Source organism: Rhinatrema bivittatum, chromosome 1, assembly GCF_901001135.1.
Source record: "Rhinatrema bivittatum chromosome 1, aRhiBiv1.1, whole genome shotgun sequence".
In the NCBI taxonomy this organism is placed as follows: Eukaryota; Metazoa; Chordata; class Amphibia; order Gymnophiona; family Rhinatrematidae; genus Rhinatrema; species Rhinatrema bivittatum.
In genome coordinates this window covers 352,316,943-352,336,398 of record NC_042615.1, presented here as the reverse complement: position 1 = coordinate 352,336,398, position 19,456 = coordinate 352,316,943, and the positions used below count along the sequence as shown (strand labels likewise).

General features: G+C 41.9%; 1 protein-coding gene across 1 annotated transcript in view; it reads right to left on the bottom strand.

Annotated features, from left to right (window-relative positions):
* Positions 1 to 19,456, bottom strand: part of SCARB2 (scavenger receptor class B member 2) — a 180,997-nt gene that overhangs the window by 112,355 nt on the left and 49,186 nt on the right. The window contains exons 5-6 of the mRNA XM_029599909.1: positions 10,627 to 10,718; positions 1,476 to 1,595 (exon numbers count right to left, since the gene is read on the bottom strand). Coding sequence (XP_029455769.1) covers positions 1,476 to 1,595; positions 10,627 to 10,718 — 212 coding nt within the window. The remainder of the gene's footprint in view (positions 1 to 1,475; positions 1,596 to 10,626; positions 10,719 to 19,456) is intronic.

Sequence of the window (19,456 nt, the reverse complement as noted above, 5' to 3'; positions counted from 1 at the left end):
GGGCTCCCCTCAACCCTTTGATTCGATGACTCCAACGTGGGTGTGGATGGAGCAGATTTTTTTAGGACTGAAAAGCCAGGCGTGCAAGATGGCTTTTGGGGTCATCTGGTCACACATCTGACACCCTCAGACGTCGTGCGATGCCCCCAGAGGATACAAACCTCATGCGGATCTGTGGTAGACATGGTCCACGGGCACCGACAAAAGCCGGACGATGCCATAGAAAAACAACCCGATGCATGGTTGATGACCGGCAGTCACTGGGAATTGACTCCATGAAGTCGGAAAATAGGAGTTTTTACCTACCACACCGAGGAGGCACAGACCGTGAAGGGGGACCAGACAATGGAAAACAGGAAAAAGACACTTTTCTCGCAAGAAAAAAAAAAAAAAAAAAGAGCAGAGCTCCATGAACTGCGAGGCAACTGCACCGCGGAAAAAGAGATTGAAGGGGAACCTCGCATGGACGCGTGGATAGCAGCATGCTGGTCAAAGCTTCTAGAAACTTTGACAAAAGTTTTCCATGCCGGGTTCCATCCAATGATGTGAGGACTACTATCCTAGGACAAGCACTGTTCTCTCTAATCTGTGCGCATATGCGTGCACACCCACGTTCTGGCAAAACAAAGCGCTCACACAAAATGGCATAATAGCATATATATCTTTGTTATTTAATTATGATTATCTATAAAAAATAAATCAAATTTGTTTTTTATTTATTTAAAACAACTGATATGCTAAAATAATGTTAAATTATTTACATTTACAATTACTTAAATAACACTTTCAAAATCCTGATATTATTTGCATTATACTTGCTCAGGCATAACTGGCGAGTAGCACACCAATTTTAATTAAGCTTATAAAAAATTGCACAAAAGAAAATTTTTGCACACAGAGCCTGTCAAAAATTAGAACATTGCCTGAGGCCGCACATATTTTCATAATTTGTGGGGGAGAGGGGGAGGAGGGTGTTTCCTCAGGCCAATGGGCCCACTTTTTTTTAATCGTTTGGTGGGCTTGGAGGAGAGAGGCGGGATTTGAGTACTATGCCCAACATCTCATTGATTTAATGAGATGTGGGTTGGGGGATGAGGCCTGCAGGCCCACAAGCCTTTTCTTGTTTGTTTGTCTGCCATTTAACCAGCTTTGTTAAATTCAAAGTTATCCACGTACCATACCTAGATAACTTTAAACCTACCCAGTTATATTTAAACATAGCTGATTAAGTTTGAAAATTATCAGGGTAATGTAACTGGCAGATTTGTCCTGCTGAATATCCGTGACAAGTTTTATGGCTAACTGCAGCCAGATAACTTGCCCACTTGCCACTTTTCTGAATGTTGACCTCAGAGTCTTCACTAAGTAAATTTCAAATTTCTGACATGAAAAAAACAGCTTTAGTTGCAATAAAAATGGAGTTGGTTTAGATAATGTTTTTACCTTCAGAATCTAAATATTTGTGCTTTTCTTACCTGCAAAGATCTGACGAAAAGAGATAAATGGTTTCCTCTTTGCTTATTACAGAGTGGAACGAAGTCCCGTCGGTTCCATTTATCATATTACAAGTATCTGACGTCCACCAATGGAGCGTTCTTCCACAAAACAGATGAACAAAGCACAAATTATTGACTATATGTATTTAAAGACCCAACACCATCTGATTCATTTTAAAAAGCTTTGATCTTGTCAGCAAAACCCCATATTAACATCTGAGGGACAACTTTGATAGCCCATGTTGGCTGCAATGTACACTAGCACTATTAGCCCATGTACAGTGCAGCTACCAAGCAAGTTGTTTTCCAAGCCCCTCTAAAGATTTAACATGGTACAGGCCTATTGGCCTAATGATCTTCCCACCCCACCCCCACCCTGAATTCAGAATTAATCCATGGCCTCCGGGCCCTATTTTAAAAGTCCACCTTCCCACTCCATCCTTCACCCCCCTCAAAACCCCTGGCCACCAGCTTCACTGTAGTGTGGTCACTCTCCTGGCAGCATCCAGCATTGTTTTGACAGGGGAGGAGAGAGGGCATTATGGGCCACATTAGCTCTAATCTTTTAGGGTGGAGGATGGGGAATGGACGATCAGATTTACAGGCTTGCAACAATGGGTTTTTAAAAAATTTCTTTGGTCAGTTCAGGTTAAAATTATCCAGGCACATGTACTTATAACTTTAACCCTATTCCAAGCTTAGCTGAATTGGACTAACTCTGAATATTGGAGTTAGTCAGGTAACTTATTCAGCTAAGAGAACTCTACCCTGGAACAGCTCCAATTTAACCAGATACGTTTGTATCCAGTTAATGACACACGGGCCGATACAGTAAAGTCTGTGGGAGAGCGATTCTGTATTTAAATTAGGTGATGCGGTAAAAACAGTGAAAAGGAGGCGCTAGGGACACTAGCGCGTCCCTAGCACCTCCTTTTTGACAGGAGCGGCGACTGTCAGCGGGTTTGACAGCCGAGGCTCAATTTCTGAGCCCATGGCTGTCAGCGAGCTCGAGAACCGACGCCGGCAAAATTGAGCGCCCGGTTTTCGGCCCGAATTCAAATTTTTTTTTTTTTTAATTTTTTTACTTTTCGGGACCTCCGACTTAATATTGCTATGATATTAAGTCGGAGGGTGCACAGAAAAGCAGTTTTTACTGCTTTTCTGTGCACTTTCCCGGCACCGGAAGAAAGGTCCCAAAGGTCGGCGCTAATGTCTGAAAGTAAAATGTGCGGCTTGGCTGCACATTTTACTTTCTGTATCCCGTGCGCATACCTAATAGCGCCCTCAACATGCATTTGCATGTTGAGGGCGCTATTAGGTGCCGCGGGCTGGACGCGCGTTTTCCTCCCCTTACTGAATAAGGGGTAAGGGAAAACGCACGTCCAAGAGCAGGCTGTACTGTATCGGCCTGTTAGCCAGATAAAATCTATCTGGATAAATGGACCAGATATTTAAACCTCTGGGTTTGTCCAACTAACTCAAAATGTTATCTGTCAACCTCAATACAATAAATGATCACTTTGCAATTTTTTTTAAATCCATAAGAGTTTATTAAGAGGTCCATATTCAAAAGCTTTTTCAAGGTTACTGCTGGAGTTATCAGGACAAAAGCCATCATTTGAACATTTACCCCCCTCTAGCTGGCTAAGTTTTGTCCAGTTAAGTCATTACCCGTACAGAACTTATTTGAATTACAAAAGGTGGTGTTGGAGGTGTTCTGGGGGAGGGGGACCTTAACTATACCCAGGGACTGCTGATATTCAGTGTTATTTGGCTGAAGTTAGTTGGTTAAATCTAATTGGAAAATTATGCCAAAAACTTTACTCGCATACCTGTAGTCAGGTATATTCAGCGCAACAAATTCTCAGGTACATTCTGCTGAATATCTGGGTTACTTTACTGATTCCCTCCACATCAAATATGCACCTCTGTATTTAAAACAATATTTCTTCCTCCCTCCCCCCCTTTATAAAATAAGGTAAAAGTCATTTTGCAGCTAAATCAAAATTGTCATGCAGGGACACCAGTAAAAGACACAACCAGGAAACTACAAAATAAGGATCCCTCCTTCCACTGTGTAGTTCATCATACATTATGGTGATCAGATCACTATTAGGTGCCTTTTATGATATTTAACATTTGAAATTTTTAGGCATGATCTGGGAAACTATACATCAGTGAGCCTGACTTCAGTGCTGAGAAAAATTGTGGAAACTATTCTAAAAAAAAAAAAATTCACAGAACATACAGACAGACATGGTTTAATAGGACACAGTCAGCATGGATTTACTCAAGGGAAGCCTAGTCTCACAAATCTGCTACATTTTTAGAAGGGGGTTAATAAACTTGTGGATAAAAGTGAACTGGTAGATGTGGGTCATTTGGATTTTCTGAAGGTGTTGGACAAAATCCTTCATGAGAGGCTTCTAAGAAAACTAAAAAGTCATGGGATAGGAGGAGATGTCCTTTCATGGATTACAAACTGGTTAACAGACAGGAAACAGAGAGGAGGATTAAATAGTTTTCTCAGTGGAAAAAGGTAAACAGACTGTTGTAGATCTGGAATTGAGTTTAACGCATTCCTATGTACCTATGAATGTAGTTCATATACTGAGACAATATTTACCATCTGCTATAAAAAAAAAAAGCATGTTCTGGTTTTGTCTATAAGGAAAGCTATGTCTTATATATGACATGGATGGGGCGTATCAAGTTATTTTTCTCCACTTCTTTCCTGTATAGGGAATCCTTCTTTTAAAATGGGAGGAGAAAAAGTTTTCCTGCAATGGTACACAGGTGGTATACAAATAACGGCAGATATTTTGATAGATGATAGGCAAGTAAAAACTTTACATGTACTGAAGCAAAAATCTAATATTTCTCAAAGTCCTTGCTTTGCCTATTTTCAAGCAAGGTTATTTTTGGAGGAGATTTTAATGTCTCTCTTGAGACCTCCTTACCGGCAAAAATACTGAGAGGAGTTCCGCTTTTACTTAAGGAGCTGGATTTGATAGATATATGGTACTGGTTACAGCCGCAAGATGATGATTTTACTTTTTTTCTGTACTTGGACCGATGCTTTTCAATATATTTATAAATGATCTGGAAAGGGGTACGAGTGAGGTGATCAGCTTTTCAGATGACACAAAATTATTCAGAGTAGTTAAATCACATGCGGATTGTGATAAATTGCAGGAAGACCTTGCAAGACTGGAAGACTGGGCATTCAAATGGAAGATGAAATTTAAATGTGCACAAGTGCAAGCTAATGCATATAGGGAAAAATAACTCATGCTGTAATTACACGACGTTAGGATTCATATTAGGAGTTACCACCCAAGAAAAATCTAGGCGTCAGTCGAAATAGTCAGCTTGGTGTGCTGTGGCAGTCAAAAAAGCAAACCAAATGTTAGGTGTTATTAGGAAGGAAATGGTGAATAAAACGGAGAAGGAGAAATTACTACTTACCTGATAATTTCCTTTTCTTTAATAAAGATAGGTTAATCCACATCAGTAGGTTATGTACTCTACCAGCAGATGGAGATGGAGCAAAGCTGACGTCATGATATATATACCCCTGCACTGACATCAGCCTGCCAGTATTCTCTGCAAAAGCCAACTGTGGACAACTAGGAGTCGAGGAATAGCCTAGTGGTTAGAGTAGCGGGCTATGAACCAGGAGTCCCACTGTCGCTCCTTGTGTAAGTCACTTTACCCTCCATTGCTTCAGCTACAAACTTGGATTGTAAGCCCTCTGCGAAAAGCAGAATATAAAAAATCTAAATAAATAAACTAGACAATACAAGCTCATAACTATTAAGTCAACCTTTCAAACAGTCAGTTAAGAGAAAAACATTAAAGTCAGACAAGGAGTGTAATATTACTCATCTAGGGTCTGGATCTGACCCTTAATCACCAGAAACGCAGCCACTCAGGAGGTGGATTAATTTCTTTTTCTTTAATGAAGACAGGTTATCAGGTAAGTAGTAATTTCTCCTTTCTTAACATTCAGACAAGTTAATCCACACCAGTGGGATGTACCAAAGCTACTCCCAAACAGGGTGGGAGGCTGCCCGCGGTCTGATCAACACCACATGCGCAAAGGTATAATCTTCCCTGGCTTGCACCTCCAGGCGGTAATGCCTGGAAAAGGCGTGTAAAGAGGACCATGTCATAGCTCAGCAAAACTCGAATGGATACAACAATCTAATCTCCACCTATGACACTGCCTGAGCCCTAGTGGAATGAGCCCTAACCTGACTACGCAACGGCTACTCATCATCCACATCTGTGGCCATTATAACCTCCTTAATCCAGCAGGCTATCGTAGCCCACATTTCTTACACCAAGCCTCAAAACACTCGCCAAATGCGAACATAGGCTAAGGAAGTGAATAACTTTCTTACTCAATACAAAGTGGAAATCACAGCATGGACAATCTACTCTTCAGCAACTGAGCCCTCTTAAGGGTCACACCATAAGGCAAAAATCAAGTTGGATCTTCAAGAAGAATCTGCAGTAGCAGATCTGTGTGGACCAGTACTCGGAGAGGAGATTCCACCAGAAGCCTCTGCAGATCTGCATACCACAGCTTCCTGGGCCAATCTTGTGCCACCAGAAGTACCAAACTCCATGTGTCTCTCAAACCTCCGAATCATTCTGCCCCACATAGGCCATGGGGAAAAAGACATAAGGAAGCTTGCCTTCTAACCACTCCTGCACGAGGGCATCAATGCCCGAAAACTTTTGATCTCTCCTGCGACTAAAGAAGCGAAGAATTTCCACATTGTGTGAGGTCGCCAGCAAGCCTAGAAACGGGAGGTCCCAGCGGCCCACTATGAGCTGGAATGCTTTGTTGTACAATTCCCACTCTCCTGGATCCAGACTCTGTCTGTTGAGAAAGTCGGCTCTTACATTGTCTTTTCCTGCAATGTGTGAGGCTGAGATCTCCTGAAGATGTACTTTCGCCCATTCCATGAGTTGGGCTATTTCCTATAACACTTGCTGGCTCTTCCTTAGCGATTGATGCAAGCCATCATCATTGCATAGTCCAACATCATTCGGACTGTTTGATCCTGCAAGTGATCGACGAATCGCAAGCATGCCAACCGAATGGCATAGGCTTCCAGCCAATTGGTGCACCAGAAATACTCCTTTGTACTCCAGTATCCCTGCGCTGTCAACTCTTGATGGTGAGCCCAACCCTGGATGCTTGCATCCGTCATGAGAAGTACCAATGCAGTGTTTGAATGGGAACACCTTTAGTTAGATGATCCGCTTGCAACCACCACTGCACATGGATGCTGATCTCCACCAATAACTGAAGTCGTATTGAGTAGCCACAGAACCACCTCTAGAGTGGCTGCCATCAGCCCACGCACCTGTAGAGAACCACACTACTGGGTGTATTACTTCTGTCAATAGTCGTGCCTTTGCCATCAACTTCTGAATGTGGACCACCGGCAGAAACACCCTTGTCTTGCTTTGTATCAAAAACGAACAGAGATACCCCAGTGTCTGGGATTGCTGCAGATTGCTCTTGGCCAAATTCATCACCCAACCTAGATCCTGTAGCAGGGGGATCACCTTGTGCGAGGCCTGAAAACTCTCTTTCATGGCTCTTGGCTCAAATTAGCCAATCGTTTAAGTGCGGACGGATCAGAATGCCATCCTCTCTCAGCACTGCTGCTACCATCACCATGACCTTAGAGAAAGTTCTGGGCACAGAGGCCAACCAAAGGGTAGGGCTCAAAAACTGATAATGTCGCCCCAAAACAGCAAAACGCAGAAAACCGTTGATGCTCCAACTGGATGGGAATATGGAGATATGCCTCTTGACAATCAAGAGACTTGAGAAACTCCACCGACTGTACTGCCTTTATCAGCGAATGTAAGGTTTCCATGCAGGAAAGAGTCACTTGCAAAAGCCAGTTGATTCCCTTGAGATCTAGGATGGGGTGAAAGGAACCTTCTTTCTCAAGTTCAATGAAATAATTGGAATATCGGCCCATATTTTCTTGTGACATGGGAAATGAGCAAGGGAATCACAGTTCTGCAGGCTGAGGAGTCTTGACAATTATACTCCATTGTCTGTCTTTTCTGCAGACCACGAAAACGTCTCAAGGAACTCCACCCCCGATAAAAAGGAGAGACAAATGACCCCCAATCTCCTGTTCCCAGGAGTAAGTCAACACTCCTTCATTGAGAAGGTCGGGGGGGCGCAGCATCACTCGAGCCTGCACCCTGTCTGGGCTACCTGGGACAAAGGACTGAGATCTGCCCAAAGGTCCAGCACTCTGAGAAGCTGTTCCTATGTAGTGTCGAAAACATTTAAAACCCCTTAGCTCAACCTCTTGTGCCAAATGAGCGCGGTGCCCATTTTTAATCCTCTGGTAACTGAGGAACCTGGGACTCATCCCACTTATTGGCTTTTTTTTTTTTTTTTTAACTCAGAGTGATCCTCTAAAAAACCATTTCGTAAGATTAGATTTTGAAATTGTCTCAGCTCCAATTCATCAGCCAAAGCTGACGCTCAACCCTGCTTAGCTTCCGAGATCAGTTGAGATCAGGTGCATCCAGGGTAGTGTGGCCAACTGGCTCTGCCCTGAAATTCAAACCAGACTCATTGACTTCCTGAGAGATAGCAAGCAACAGCGATCTACCAAGGAGCAGCAAAAGGCCATCTGCAATTCATTGCCACCACCTCAAGGCCTGCTTAAGGATAACCTCAGTTCTCCTACCCTGCACCTCCTTCCACAGGGATAGTTGTCCACTTGGCGACGGCAGACACCAGCGCATCCACTTTCAGAAAGCGCAATTGTTCTCTCTGCTGGATCCCAAGGCTTGCCCCCCTTTAAAATTAGCTTCCAGGGCACCCCATTCAAGATCAATCAATTCTTGAATAACATCCATAATGCTTTATGTAAGGAATCTAATTGGGATTCTTCTTTGACTCAGACATGGAATCAGCACCTGGCACCCCCAGCATCTTCAGTGCCTGAGCGATCCAAGCAAGCAACTCATCTCTAGGAAAGAACACAACATTGTTCTATACTGCTCCAATCCTGGAGGAATTTCCCATCATCCAGGGAATAAGGGTCACTTTCATCATACGTGCCATCTGGGTCCCTATCAGCATGACCTGCAGTAGGTATAGACGTACTCTGATGCTTACCCACAGCAACAAGGGTGCAGGGATCTGCAATTTGTGATCCTAAACTTTTAGACTTACAATGCAGTGACTGAGCAAAAACCTGAGAGCCTAAATGCTGCTCAACCCGCAAAGCTGTTTGGCGGCAGATTTGCGTGTAGAAAAGTGTGCAAATGCTGCCGTGGTCCATACCAAAACCAGGGGGCATCAGTCCTGCGCCCTTTGAGAAGTCTTCCCCCACACCAGGCAAAATCCCTGACAAGTCCCCCTCTGGTCCCATTCATGCATCATGCTGGGAAAGGTGGGCTCAGTAAAAGCAACTGGAGCTAACTCTCCTGAGCCTCCAGGCAGTGCTGACACAAGTCAGGGGGATGCCAAGCTGAGATGAATATGGCAATCAGCATAAAGGTAAATACCTGCTAGCAGCACACTCCCAAAGCATCTGACAATTGTGCGCCCAGCTGCATGCCTGCACAAGCAAGCATTGGCAGGGCACCCAAAAACAAGGTCAGTCCAATAAGCAAACACTACGGATGCCCAAAATATAGGCGCACAATACACGGGCCAGGTAAGCGCCCTCCTGAGCACCCATCTAAGCATACACCTGGGTGCGCAAGCGTGAACCGACGTCAGGCACTGTTTTGCAGAAGACTTGTGCATAGAAAAGCGTGCGAACACTGCCGCTGTCTGCCTTGCGGCATCTAAGCAAAGCCTGAGAGCGGGACCTAGCCAAAAGGCTGCTCAACCAGCCAAACTGCCATGATTCCCCAAGCTCCCTTGGAGGCTGGAATGGACATCAGAACGGAGGCTAGAAGTGGAATGGCAACTTTTTTTTTTTTTTTTTTAACTCTTTACCTGAGCTCAGCCCTTCCTGGCCAAGTATTGCGTCAGTCTCCAGCTGCGGGGGGGGGGGGGGGAAGAGGGCAAAGGCCTTCACCATCACACTCTTTTCCTGTACCCGCTAGCCTCAGCTGTTTCTCTCTCTACAGCTAAATCCTCGCCTGGAAAACCAACTACCAGACCGAGGCACTCTACTGAGGGAGGGATCTGTAGATATCACCTTAGGAAAACTCGACTGAGGGAGGGACCATAACAGTATCACCACAGAAGAGCGGGGCAAATTAATTTCCTTTTTTCTTTGCTCCTTTTCTTTTCTATTTTGTTAAAGTAATCCCAAGTAGGGAGATGCACATCCACCATCTGCTGGATACGGAGAATACTGGTGGGCTGTCAGTGCAGGGATATATATACTGTGACTTCAGTTTTGCTCCATCTCCATCTGCTGGTAGAGGTGCATAACCCATTGGTGAATGCTAAGAAATGTCATAATGCCTCTGCATCGCTCCTTGGTGAGAATACACCTTGAATATTCTGTGCAATTCCAGTTGCCACATCTCAAAAAAGATATAGTTGTACTGGAGAAGGTACAGAGAAGGGTGAGCAAAATGATAAAGGGGATGGACATTGCCCTATGAAGAAAGAATAAAGAGTTTAGGGTTGTTCAGCTTGGAGAAGAGATGGCTGAGGGGGGATATAAAAGAGGTAATAAAATTATGTGATGACTAGAACGAGCAAATGTAAATCGGTTATTTACTCTTTCAGATAATAGGACTAGGGGGCACTCCATGAAGTTAACAAGTAGCACATTTAAAATAAATTGTAGAAAATTCTTTTTCACTCAATGCATAATTAAGCTCTGGAATTTGTTGCCGGAGGATGTGGTTAGGGCAGTTAGTGTAGTTGGGTTTAAAAAAGGTTTGGATAAGTTCCTGGAGGATAAGTCTATAAATTGCTATTAATCAAGATGACTTAGGGAATAGCCACTACCTATTACTGGCATCAGTAGCATGGGATTTATTTAATGTTTGAATACTTGCCAGGTACTTGTAACCTGGATTGGCCACTGTTGGAAGCAGGATGCTGGGCTTGATGGATCCTTGGTCTGAACTACTAAGGCAACTTATGTTCTTCCAGACTTACCTATTTCCTCTCCATTCCACAATCCTAGAAAAGTCAAGGTAGTTATCATCTCCACTCAGAACAACGTATTCACCATCATCTGTTCCATTCATCTGCAGAGGATAGAAAGGAGGCCAGAAAATAAAATGGGAAACCCCACCCCCACAAAAACCTTACCAATGCTAGCTTTTAAAAACAAACCTATCACCACAACTTTACTATTCCAGTTTATCTGCCTCTGTTCATCATAATCTCATACTCCTCTGTAGTCTCAGCTGTTCCAAGCTTTTCTGGAAACCTCAAGGAGAGAATGGGCTCTAATCTTACCCATCTAAAAAGCTATTTGTGTGATTTTCTTGATTGACCACTAAGAGTCATCTACAATCTTCACAGTATCTGCTTGTCTATTTATTGGTTTCACTGTGGATCATATATCTACGTCATTCCTTTTTTTTCACACATACTTTTATTTTTGCATTTTTACATTGTTTTACAATGAATAGCTTGTACTTTTTTTTTTTTAATTAAGTTTAAAATCAATCAACCTCCTCCTCCTTCCTTCGTCCTGAGGTCTCACTTCTGCATATGATGTTATAGAGACAGGTCAGAGAGGGGTTGGCACAGTTTTTTGGCTATATCATCCCAAAATGTATTTAGATACACAGTGGTAAGAATGGCTAAGGAGGTGCTTTCAGCATTTTCAGTCAATTAATGCTGCTCTGAAATAAGAAAGCATAAAAGGGAGGGAATATTACTTTTACTTATCTGCTCACTACTATGCTAATATATTTGGTAATATTAATTTTCATTCCCTGGTCTATTCAGATATCACAAAAATAGTTACATCATTAGATCAAGGTTGCACTTGGGTAGTCTAGATGGATAGCAGAAACAAAGGAAAGAGACAGATAATGCCATCGCCAGAATAATGCAGCTCACCAACAGTAGAAAGAGAACCTTTGCAGGAACTCTCTATCATCTCACATCAGATTTACCTCGGACTTACTATCCTCCAGAAGACTGGTGAAAGCCTGGTTTTTGAGGTGGCCTTCGGTACCAACCAGTGACACAAACCCTGCTAAACGTTGGACAAAACACCTCTTCCCTTCTGCAAAATACTAAGCCACCAAATGTATCTACCGTTTCACTCACAAAGAAACTTGTGTTCAATCCTAATTTAACTGAATGGAACTCTTTATACATGTTATGTAGCCAGTGTACTCTTAGCTTCAAAGCTCAAGCTGTGGCTAGGAAGGAGAGGCATGAAGGATTATATATATATGTTCTCAGAAAGGAGCTCCTAGACAATAAAGAGCCACCGATGGGGGCTCTTGTTACTGCAATAAGTTCAAAGCAGAGCCCAGGTGCTGGTCTGGATCAGGCAGCAGTGACTTTTCCATGGCACACCTGATCTGGTCTGAAGGCACACTGTTTGGAAAACACTGGTCTATTTGTAACTCATATCCGTTACGGCTCTCATGGCACTGGAGCGTGCAATTCCACTGTGCTGCACTACACAGTCCGATTCTATCCATTAATTTGCTGTTAGCTCCCTGGCTGGAAAAGTGGGCCATAATCAATCAATCAATAAATAAACAAATAAACGATGATGCTGGCGAATACAGTACAGATCTGTGCCATCTTATTTTATTTTATTTAGGTATTTTGTATACCGTCGTTCCAAAAGAAGATCACAACGGTTTACAAAGTCAGTTTTAGAATTCTTGGTCAGCGTTCACATCGTTGTTGCTTTTCATACTTGAGGTCAACACAACAGCAAAATCATATTCTCGTTCATATCCATACATATTCTAGGTTAACGCATTAGCAATGTATAATCTAGTACAAATTCATATATTTTCTAGATTAACACAATAGCAACTACAGATTCTGATTCTAGTAACTATACATTTTACATTTTTGGTCCTTATTGCTCGCTCCACAAACTTAGCCTTTGGTACTGACATTGCAATTATCAGCATTTTGGAATTTTTTCCGTTAAATCATATGCATTTCTTATGTTATAGCTCACGCTTGAAACTCTCTCTCTCTTATTTGATGCAATGATTCTGGAAGATAGTTCCATAACTTGCAGCCTGCTATCGAGAACATTCGTTCTCTTATTTACGTTTGGTGTGTGTTCCGAATAGACGACACTTTTAGAAGTGCTTTGTTTTGTGATCTTATGGTTCTCTGAGGTGTGTAATGTTGAACTGACACTCCTATTAAGCATGGGTTATTGTTGTTGACATTGAAAATTAGAATTAATACTTTGTAATGAATTCTGGATTGTATAGGAAGCCAGTGTAGTGCCAGAGAGGGGGTGTAAGAGTCTAGCAGAGGCATTTTGAAGTAATTGTAGTGGTTTTAGAAGTCCTGAGGGTAGGCCTAGTAATAGGGAGTTGCAGTAGTCTAGGTTAGAAAATATTAGGAGTTTATAAGACATTGCAGAAGTCCTGTATTGTTAGTAGAGGTTTCAGCCAATGTAATATTCTCAGCTTGGAGTATCCTGTTTTGACTAATTTGCTTATATACTTTTTCATTGTGAAGTTCTCAATCTGTATTCCTAGGTCCCGAACTTGATCTGAGGGCATAATGTTAATGACTCCTAGGTCTAGGGTTGGAGGTCTGATTATTGTGTTATCTCTCCTTAACCATACAATTTCAGTTTTTTGGGGGTTTAGAGTTAGTTTCAGTTGAGAAAGCAGTTTTTTGGGGGGTTTAGAGTTAGTTTCAGTTGAGAAAGATTTTGTTGTATAACTTTCATGCGTGTAGCCAGATGCGATGGTTTTTCCAATGTTTGTTGAAAGGAATGTAGAATTGTATGTTGTCTGCCTATAGGAAGAATTTGATTCTGAGGTTTGTTAGTAATGAGCATATAGGCAGCAAATAGATGTTGAATAGAGTACCTGAGAGCATTGATCCTTGTGGGACACCTGTATCAATGGGGAAGGTGTCAGAAATTTGATTGCCCAGTTTGATTTGAAATGTTCTATCTTTTAGGAAGGAGAAGAACCATTTGTTAACCTTTCCGTCTATTCCAATTTCTCTCAGCTAGTGACACAGCAAGGTATGGTCAACTGTGTCGAATGCTGCTGTTAGATCAATTAGTACCAGGATATATGATTCATCGTTGTCAAACTCTTGTAATACAGGATTAGTTAAGGAAATAAGTAGGGTTTCTTTCGAGTGATTTTTTTCCGAATCCAAATTGGTTTGGATATAATATATTATTGTCTTCTAGGCAGTTCTCCAATTGTGGTAGCACTACGTTTTCAAAGACTTTAGCAATGAAAGGAAGGTTGAAATCGGTCGGTAATTGTCCAAATCATCGATTCTGCAAGTTTTATTTTTTAGGATTGGTTTAATGACAGTTTGTTTTGCCCTAGCTGGTACCAATCCTTCTGCTAGCGGGTGGTTTATTATGGTTGTGAATATTGGAGTAATGGTGCTTTTTGCTGTTTTTAGGGTACTAGCAGGTATAAGGTCCAGTGGGTGGATAGCATGTTTGATTTTAGTGATGATTTAGCTTATTTCAAATTTGGAAACTGGGTCGAATGATTTCCATTTAGTTTGACCAGAATTTTCTTTTGGCTCTTTTCTTGGTAAGCAAGTGGAGAACTGTGTTTTTAGATTATTTATTTTGTTTAACAACGAAGTAGCATAATTGTTGCATGAGTTCTTTGTAAAGGCAAGGTTGGCTGTGGAGGAAGATGGGTCTTTTATTAGGATTTTAACTGTTTCGAAGAGTAATTTGGAATTAACTATTTAAACATTTTTATATACCGGTATTACACTATGAATTTGTTTAGAATAGTATTTTTTTGCTTTGGTGATTTGTTCACGGTATTTTGTTAAAAGGGATTTGTATTATTCTAGGGATTTCATGGCTTGGCATTTCCACCATTGCTTTCCAGATTTTCTCAGGGACAGTTTAGCCTGTCTAAGCTCTTCGCTATACCAAGGTTTCTTTTGTTTGGTTGTGTTGCCTTCATTTTTGAATGATTATTTCTGTATAGGGCATAGGTTATCTGCTATATCTTATACATGTTATCACAGTCCATACTGTTTGGGGTAAATCATTAACAAAAAATGAATAGTAGAAAGACTTGTGGGATATAATATTGCAACATGCTTAATTCGGATGTTACAAAAGCCGTGAGGGGCAGCCACTTATTGTGTGTGGTTTTCCTCTCCAACAGGCCGATACAGAACGGCGTCCCTAGTCCCTGAGGAACTTTGAAATATGAGCACGTAGTATAGCAAGAAGTATTTGTTTATGTGTTTAGATGGATTTATTGTTTTATGTAAGCTTTCATGTTACTTATGGTTTTATGAATATTGGCTTTGTATATCACTTAAGTCATTTTGCTTGAGAGTAACAAATTTTAGACTACCCGCGTCTATTATCCCTTACGTTGAAACAGTTTTATTGGCATTTATCTACAGAAATACAACAACACAGGGATGCTGTGATCTGATACATCCCTCAAATACAACTAGAAGCCATAGGGAAATATTCCCTTCTCCCCCCCAAGTCCCCCCCGCCCCCTCCTCCTCCCCTTTCCTCCCGTCCTATCTCCTTTAATCCAAAGCAATTTCCCAATAAATTAGGTAATAAAGTCTAGGAGAACATAATATCAGACAATAAACAGAACACAACATAGTCCGGAGCAAGAAACACAAAGTCCTCAGACGTTCAAAATGCGGCTCCCAGCTCTGTGAAAGAAAACGCCTCCGGTGCACAGGGGAAGTACGGGAAAGCATAATATCCATGGTCATCATTGAATGAAAATAATTCTTCCATGCCTAAAAAGAGGGCGGGTCAGAATGCCTCCAGTTCAGAAGGATCACCTGTTTCCCCACTGCACCAGCCTTCTGAATTAACAAGGTGACCCCAATTCTCTCACCCATAAAAGCCAGAGTGGAGCCACTGGTATAGAGACACCCAAAAGACCAGCCAAATAGCCCGCTATTTGACACCAAAGCCGGTGAATAGTTGGGCAGGACCAGAAAGTATGAGATAAGGTTCCCACTGATTTATGACAGCGGCCACAGGAAGCAGAGAGAGCAATTTTCAGTTGATACGCTACTTGAGCCGACACATAGGCTCTGCTCAAAAATTTAAATTGGACTTCCCGGTAATACATATTTGAGGAAATCCAGGCCACCCGCCCAAAACAATAGTGCAGAATTGAGTGTGTGACTATAAACTCACCATCCCTGTACCAGCGCTCAACCAGCAAGGAACAAACATCCACCTTCACAGTAGCTTTGAGACATTTGTAATAGGTAGAAAGTGAAGGGGGTTTGTCCTGGGCAAGCCCCAGAATTTTATCCAGCTGGTGAAAGGTCTGTTGTTGCAAAGAGTCTGAGGTTATAGACTACAAATAATGGCGGATTTGTAAATATGGGAAAGCATGCGTTGCCCCTAGCCCATACGTAGTGTGTAGCTCTGCAAAAGGTAAAAGCTTCCCCTCGTCTGTCACCAAGTGACCCAGTTGAGTAATACCCAAGGCAGCCCAATGCCAGAATACCAGAGACTGAGAGCCAGGGGTAAAGGTAACGTTGCCTTCAATGGGTAATAAAAACGCACATACTCTTGGCATGTGTAAAAAATTTAGTAAAGCGCAACCATGCCTGTCTTATCAGCTTAGTTACTGTAGACTGAACCAATAAGGACGGGAGCTTACCCTCGTCTGCCTGTAACACATATTTAAGGTCTATCGGAGCTGCTTACGCCTGATCAGCTATCACGCTAGTGTACGAAGAGGTTCCAAGTAACCAGTTTCGGGCAAGACGCATATTACTGACCAGATTATATAAGGCCCAATTAAGAACTCCCAAGCCACCCATTCCCCAATGTTCCTGCAGCCATACTAATGGTAAGCGTGCCTGCCGCCCCTCCACAATCATTTCCACGTAGATCGGTCGAGCAGAGATTGATCACATCTCTTAAGCTGCAAGGGTAAAGTTTGAAAAAGATATATCCATTTGGGGAGGAGTATCACTTTCATCAAACTAGCTTGGCCCCCCAAAGACAATGGTAAAGTCTTCCAAGTGTTTAACATGTCACGGGTGTATTTCAGAAGTCGTGGGATATTAAAGTGATATATCTTACTTGGGTCTTTAGGGATATAAACCCCCAAATACTGGAAAGAATCTACAGCCTACTGCAAAGAGAACAGGTTTCCCCACCGTTCTCGCAGAGTATCCGGAAACGCCATAGCGGAAGATTTGTCCTCGTTGAGGCGCAGCCCCGAGAACACTCCAAAGGTCCACAGTAACTGGAGGAGGGGACTGCACATTTAAAAACCTCCGATTGAAACAGTATCCCTCTAATTGCCGACTGCACTTGCAAAGCTAACAACAAGGGCTCAAGTTGCAAGATAAATAACAATAGAGAAAGGGGACACCCCTGTCGGGTGCCCCTAGTGATAAGAATGGGTTCAGACTGCTGCTGGTTAGCTAAAATAGTCGCTATGGGGGCACAATATAACAATTGCACCACATTGTAAAAATCACCATCAAAACCCATGCGCTTTATATTATAAAATAAATAACGCCATTCCACCCGGTCAAATGCCTTCTCGGCATCAAAGCTTATGGCTAAGTATGGGGTATTAGTGTGTTGGCACATGCTCATGGCCACCAAAATTTTCCGAATATTTGATAGGGCATATCTTTTGCACACAAAGCCCACCTGTTGTGGGCTTTGTGTGCAAAAGATACACCCAACAAGAGTGTTTGCACGTACAAGATAAGTGCATGAGAGTTTTAAAACACCTTTTGGGTGTATGTGTACAGTCACTCATTTATGAGGGTGAACCCGTCCTGCTATATTCACGTTGCTGTATGTGATCTCTTTTTTTTGATATACTGTATAATTATTGGGAGCATAAACACTGCATAACAACAGCGTAGTATTTTAAAGCTTGGTCACCAAAATAAGAAAACGGCCCTTAGGATCCTTGATTTCCTTCTAAATCCAAATTGGTAATTGTTTGTTAATCAAATTAGCCACACCAGCAGATTTAGTGGAAGCCGACGCATAGCGAACCTCCCCCACCCACCCACGACCCAGTTTAAGATGTTCTATATCAGTGAAATGGGTCTCTTGCAAAAATGCCAAATCTGTCGCTTTACACTTCAATAGAGTCAATATTTTGGAAGGTTTAATTGATGAGTTGATGCCACACACATTCCAAGCCAGTATCCGAGTCGGATTAGCAGAGATACAGATATAGAAGAGTTAGAAAGCAAAAGACTAATTCTCAGTGGAGCACAGGACTTGGTGAGAGAGGTAACGGTGGTGGGGCCGCTTGGCAATAGTGATCATAATATGATCAAATTTGAATTAATGACTGGAAGAGGAACAGTATGCAAATCCATGGCTCTCATGCTAAACTTTCAAAAGGAAAACTTTGATAAAATGAGAAATATTGTTAGAAAAAAACTGAAAGGAGCAGCTACAAAAGTAAAAAATGTGCAAGAGGCGTGGTCATTATTAAAAAATACTATTCTAGAAGCACAGTCCAGATGTATTCCACACATTAAGAAAGGTGAAAAGAAGGCAAAACGATTACTGGCATGGTTAAAAGGGGAGGTGAAAGAAGCTATTTTAGCCAAAAGATCTTCATTCAAAAATTGGAAGAAGTATCCAACAGAAGAAAATAGGATAATGCATAAACGTTGGCAAGTTAAATGTAAGACATTGATAAGACAGGCTAAGAGAGAATTTGAAAAGAAGTTGGCCGTAGAGGTAAAAACCTTTTAAAATATATCTAAAGCAGAAAGCCTGTGAAGGAGTCAGTGGACCATTAGATGATCAAGCGGTTAAAGGGGCACTTAGAGAAGATAAGGCCATCGCAGAAAGATTAAATGATTTCTTTGCTTCGGTGTTTACTGAAGAGGATGTTGGGGAGGTACCCATACTGGAGAAGGTTTTCATGGGCAATGATTCAGATGGACTGAATCAAATCACAGTGAACCTAGAAGATGTGGTAGACCTGATTGCCAAACTGAAGAGTAGTAAATCACCTGGACCGGATGATATACACCCCAGAGTTCTGAAGGAACTAAAAAATGAAATTTCAGACCCTTTAGAAAAATTTGTAACCTATCACTAAAATCATCCATTGTACCTGAAGACTGGAGGATAGCTAATGTAACCCCAATATTTAAAAAGGGCTCCAGGGGCGATCCGGGAAACTACAGACTGATTAGCCTGACTTCAGTGCCAGGTATAATAGTGGAAAGTGTTCTAAACATCAAAATCACAGAACATATTGAAAGACATGGTTTAATAGAACAAAGTCAGCATGGATTTACCCAAGGCAAGTCTTGCCTCACAAATCTGCTTCACTTTTTTGAAGGAGTTATTAAACATGTGGATAAAGGTGAACCAGTAGATGTAGTATACTTGGATTTTCAGAAGGCGTTTGACACAGTTCCTCATGAGAGGCTTCTAGGAAAAGTAAAAAGTCATGGAATAGGTGGCGATGTCCTTTCGTGGATTGCAAACTGGCTAAAAGACAGGAAACAGAGAGTAGGATTAAATGGACAATTTTTTCAGTGGAAGGGAGTGGGCAGTGGAGTCCCTCAGGGATCTGTATTGGGACCCTTACTTTTCAATATATTTATAAATGATCTGGAAAGAAATACGACGAGTGAGATAATCAAATTTGCAGATGATACAAAATTGTTCAGAGTAGTTAAATCACAAGCAGATTGTGATAAATTGCAGGAAGACCTTGTGAGACTGGAAAATTGGGCATCAAAATGGCAGATGAAATTTAATGTGGATAAGTGCAAGGTGATGCATATAGGGAAAAATAACCCATGCTATAGT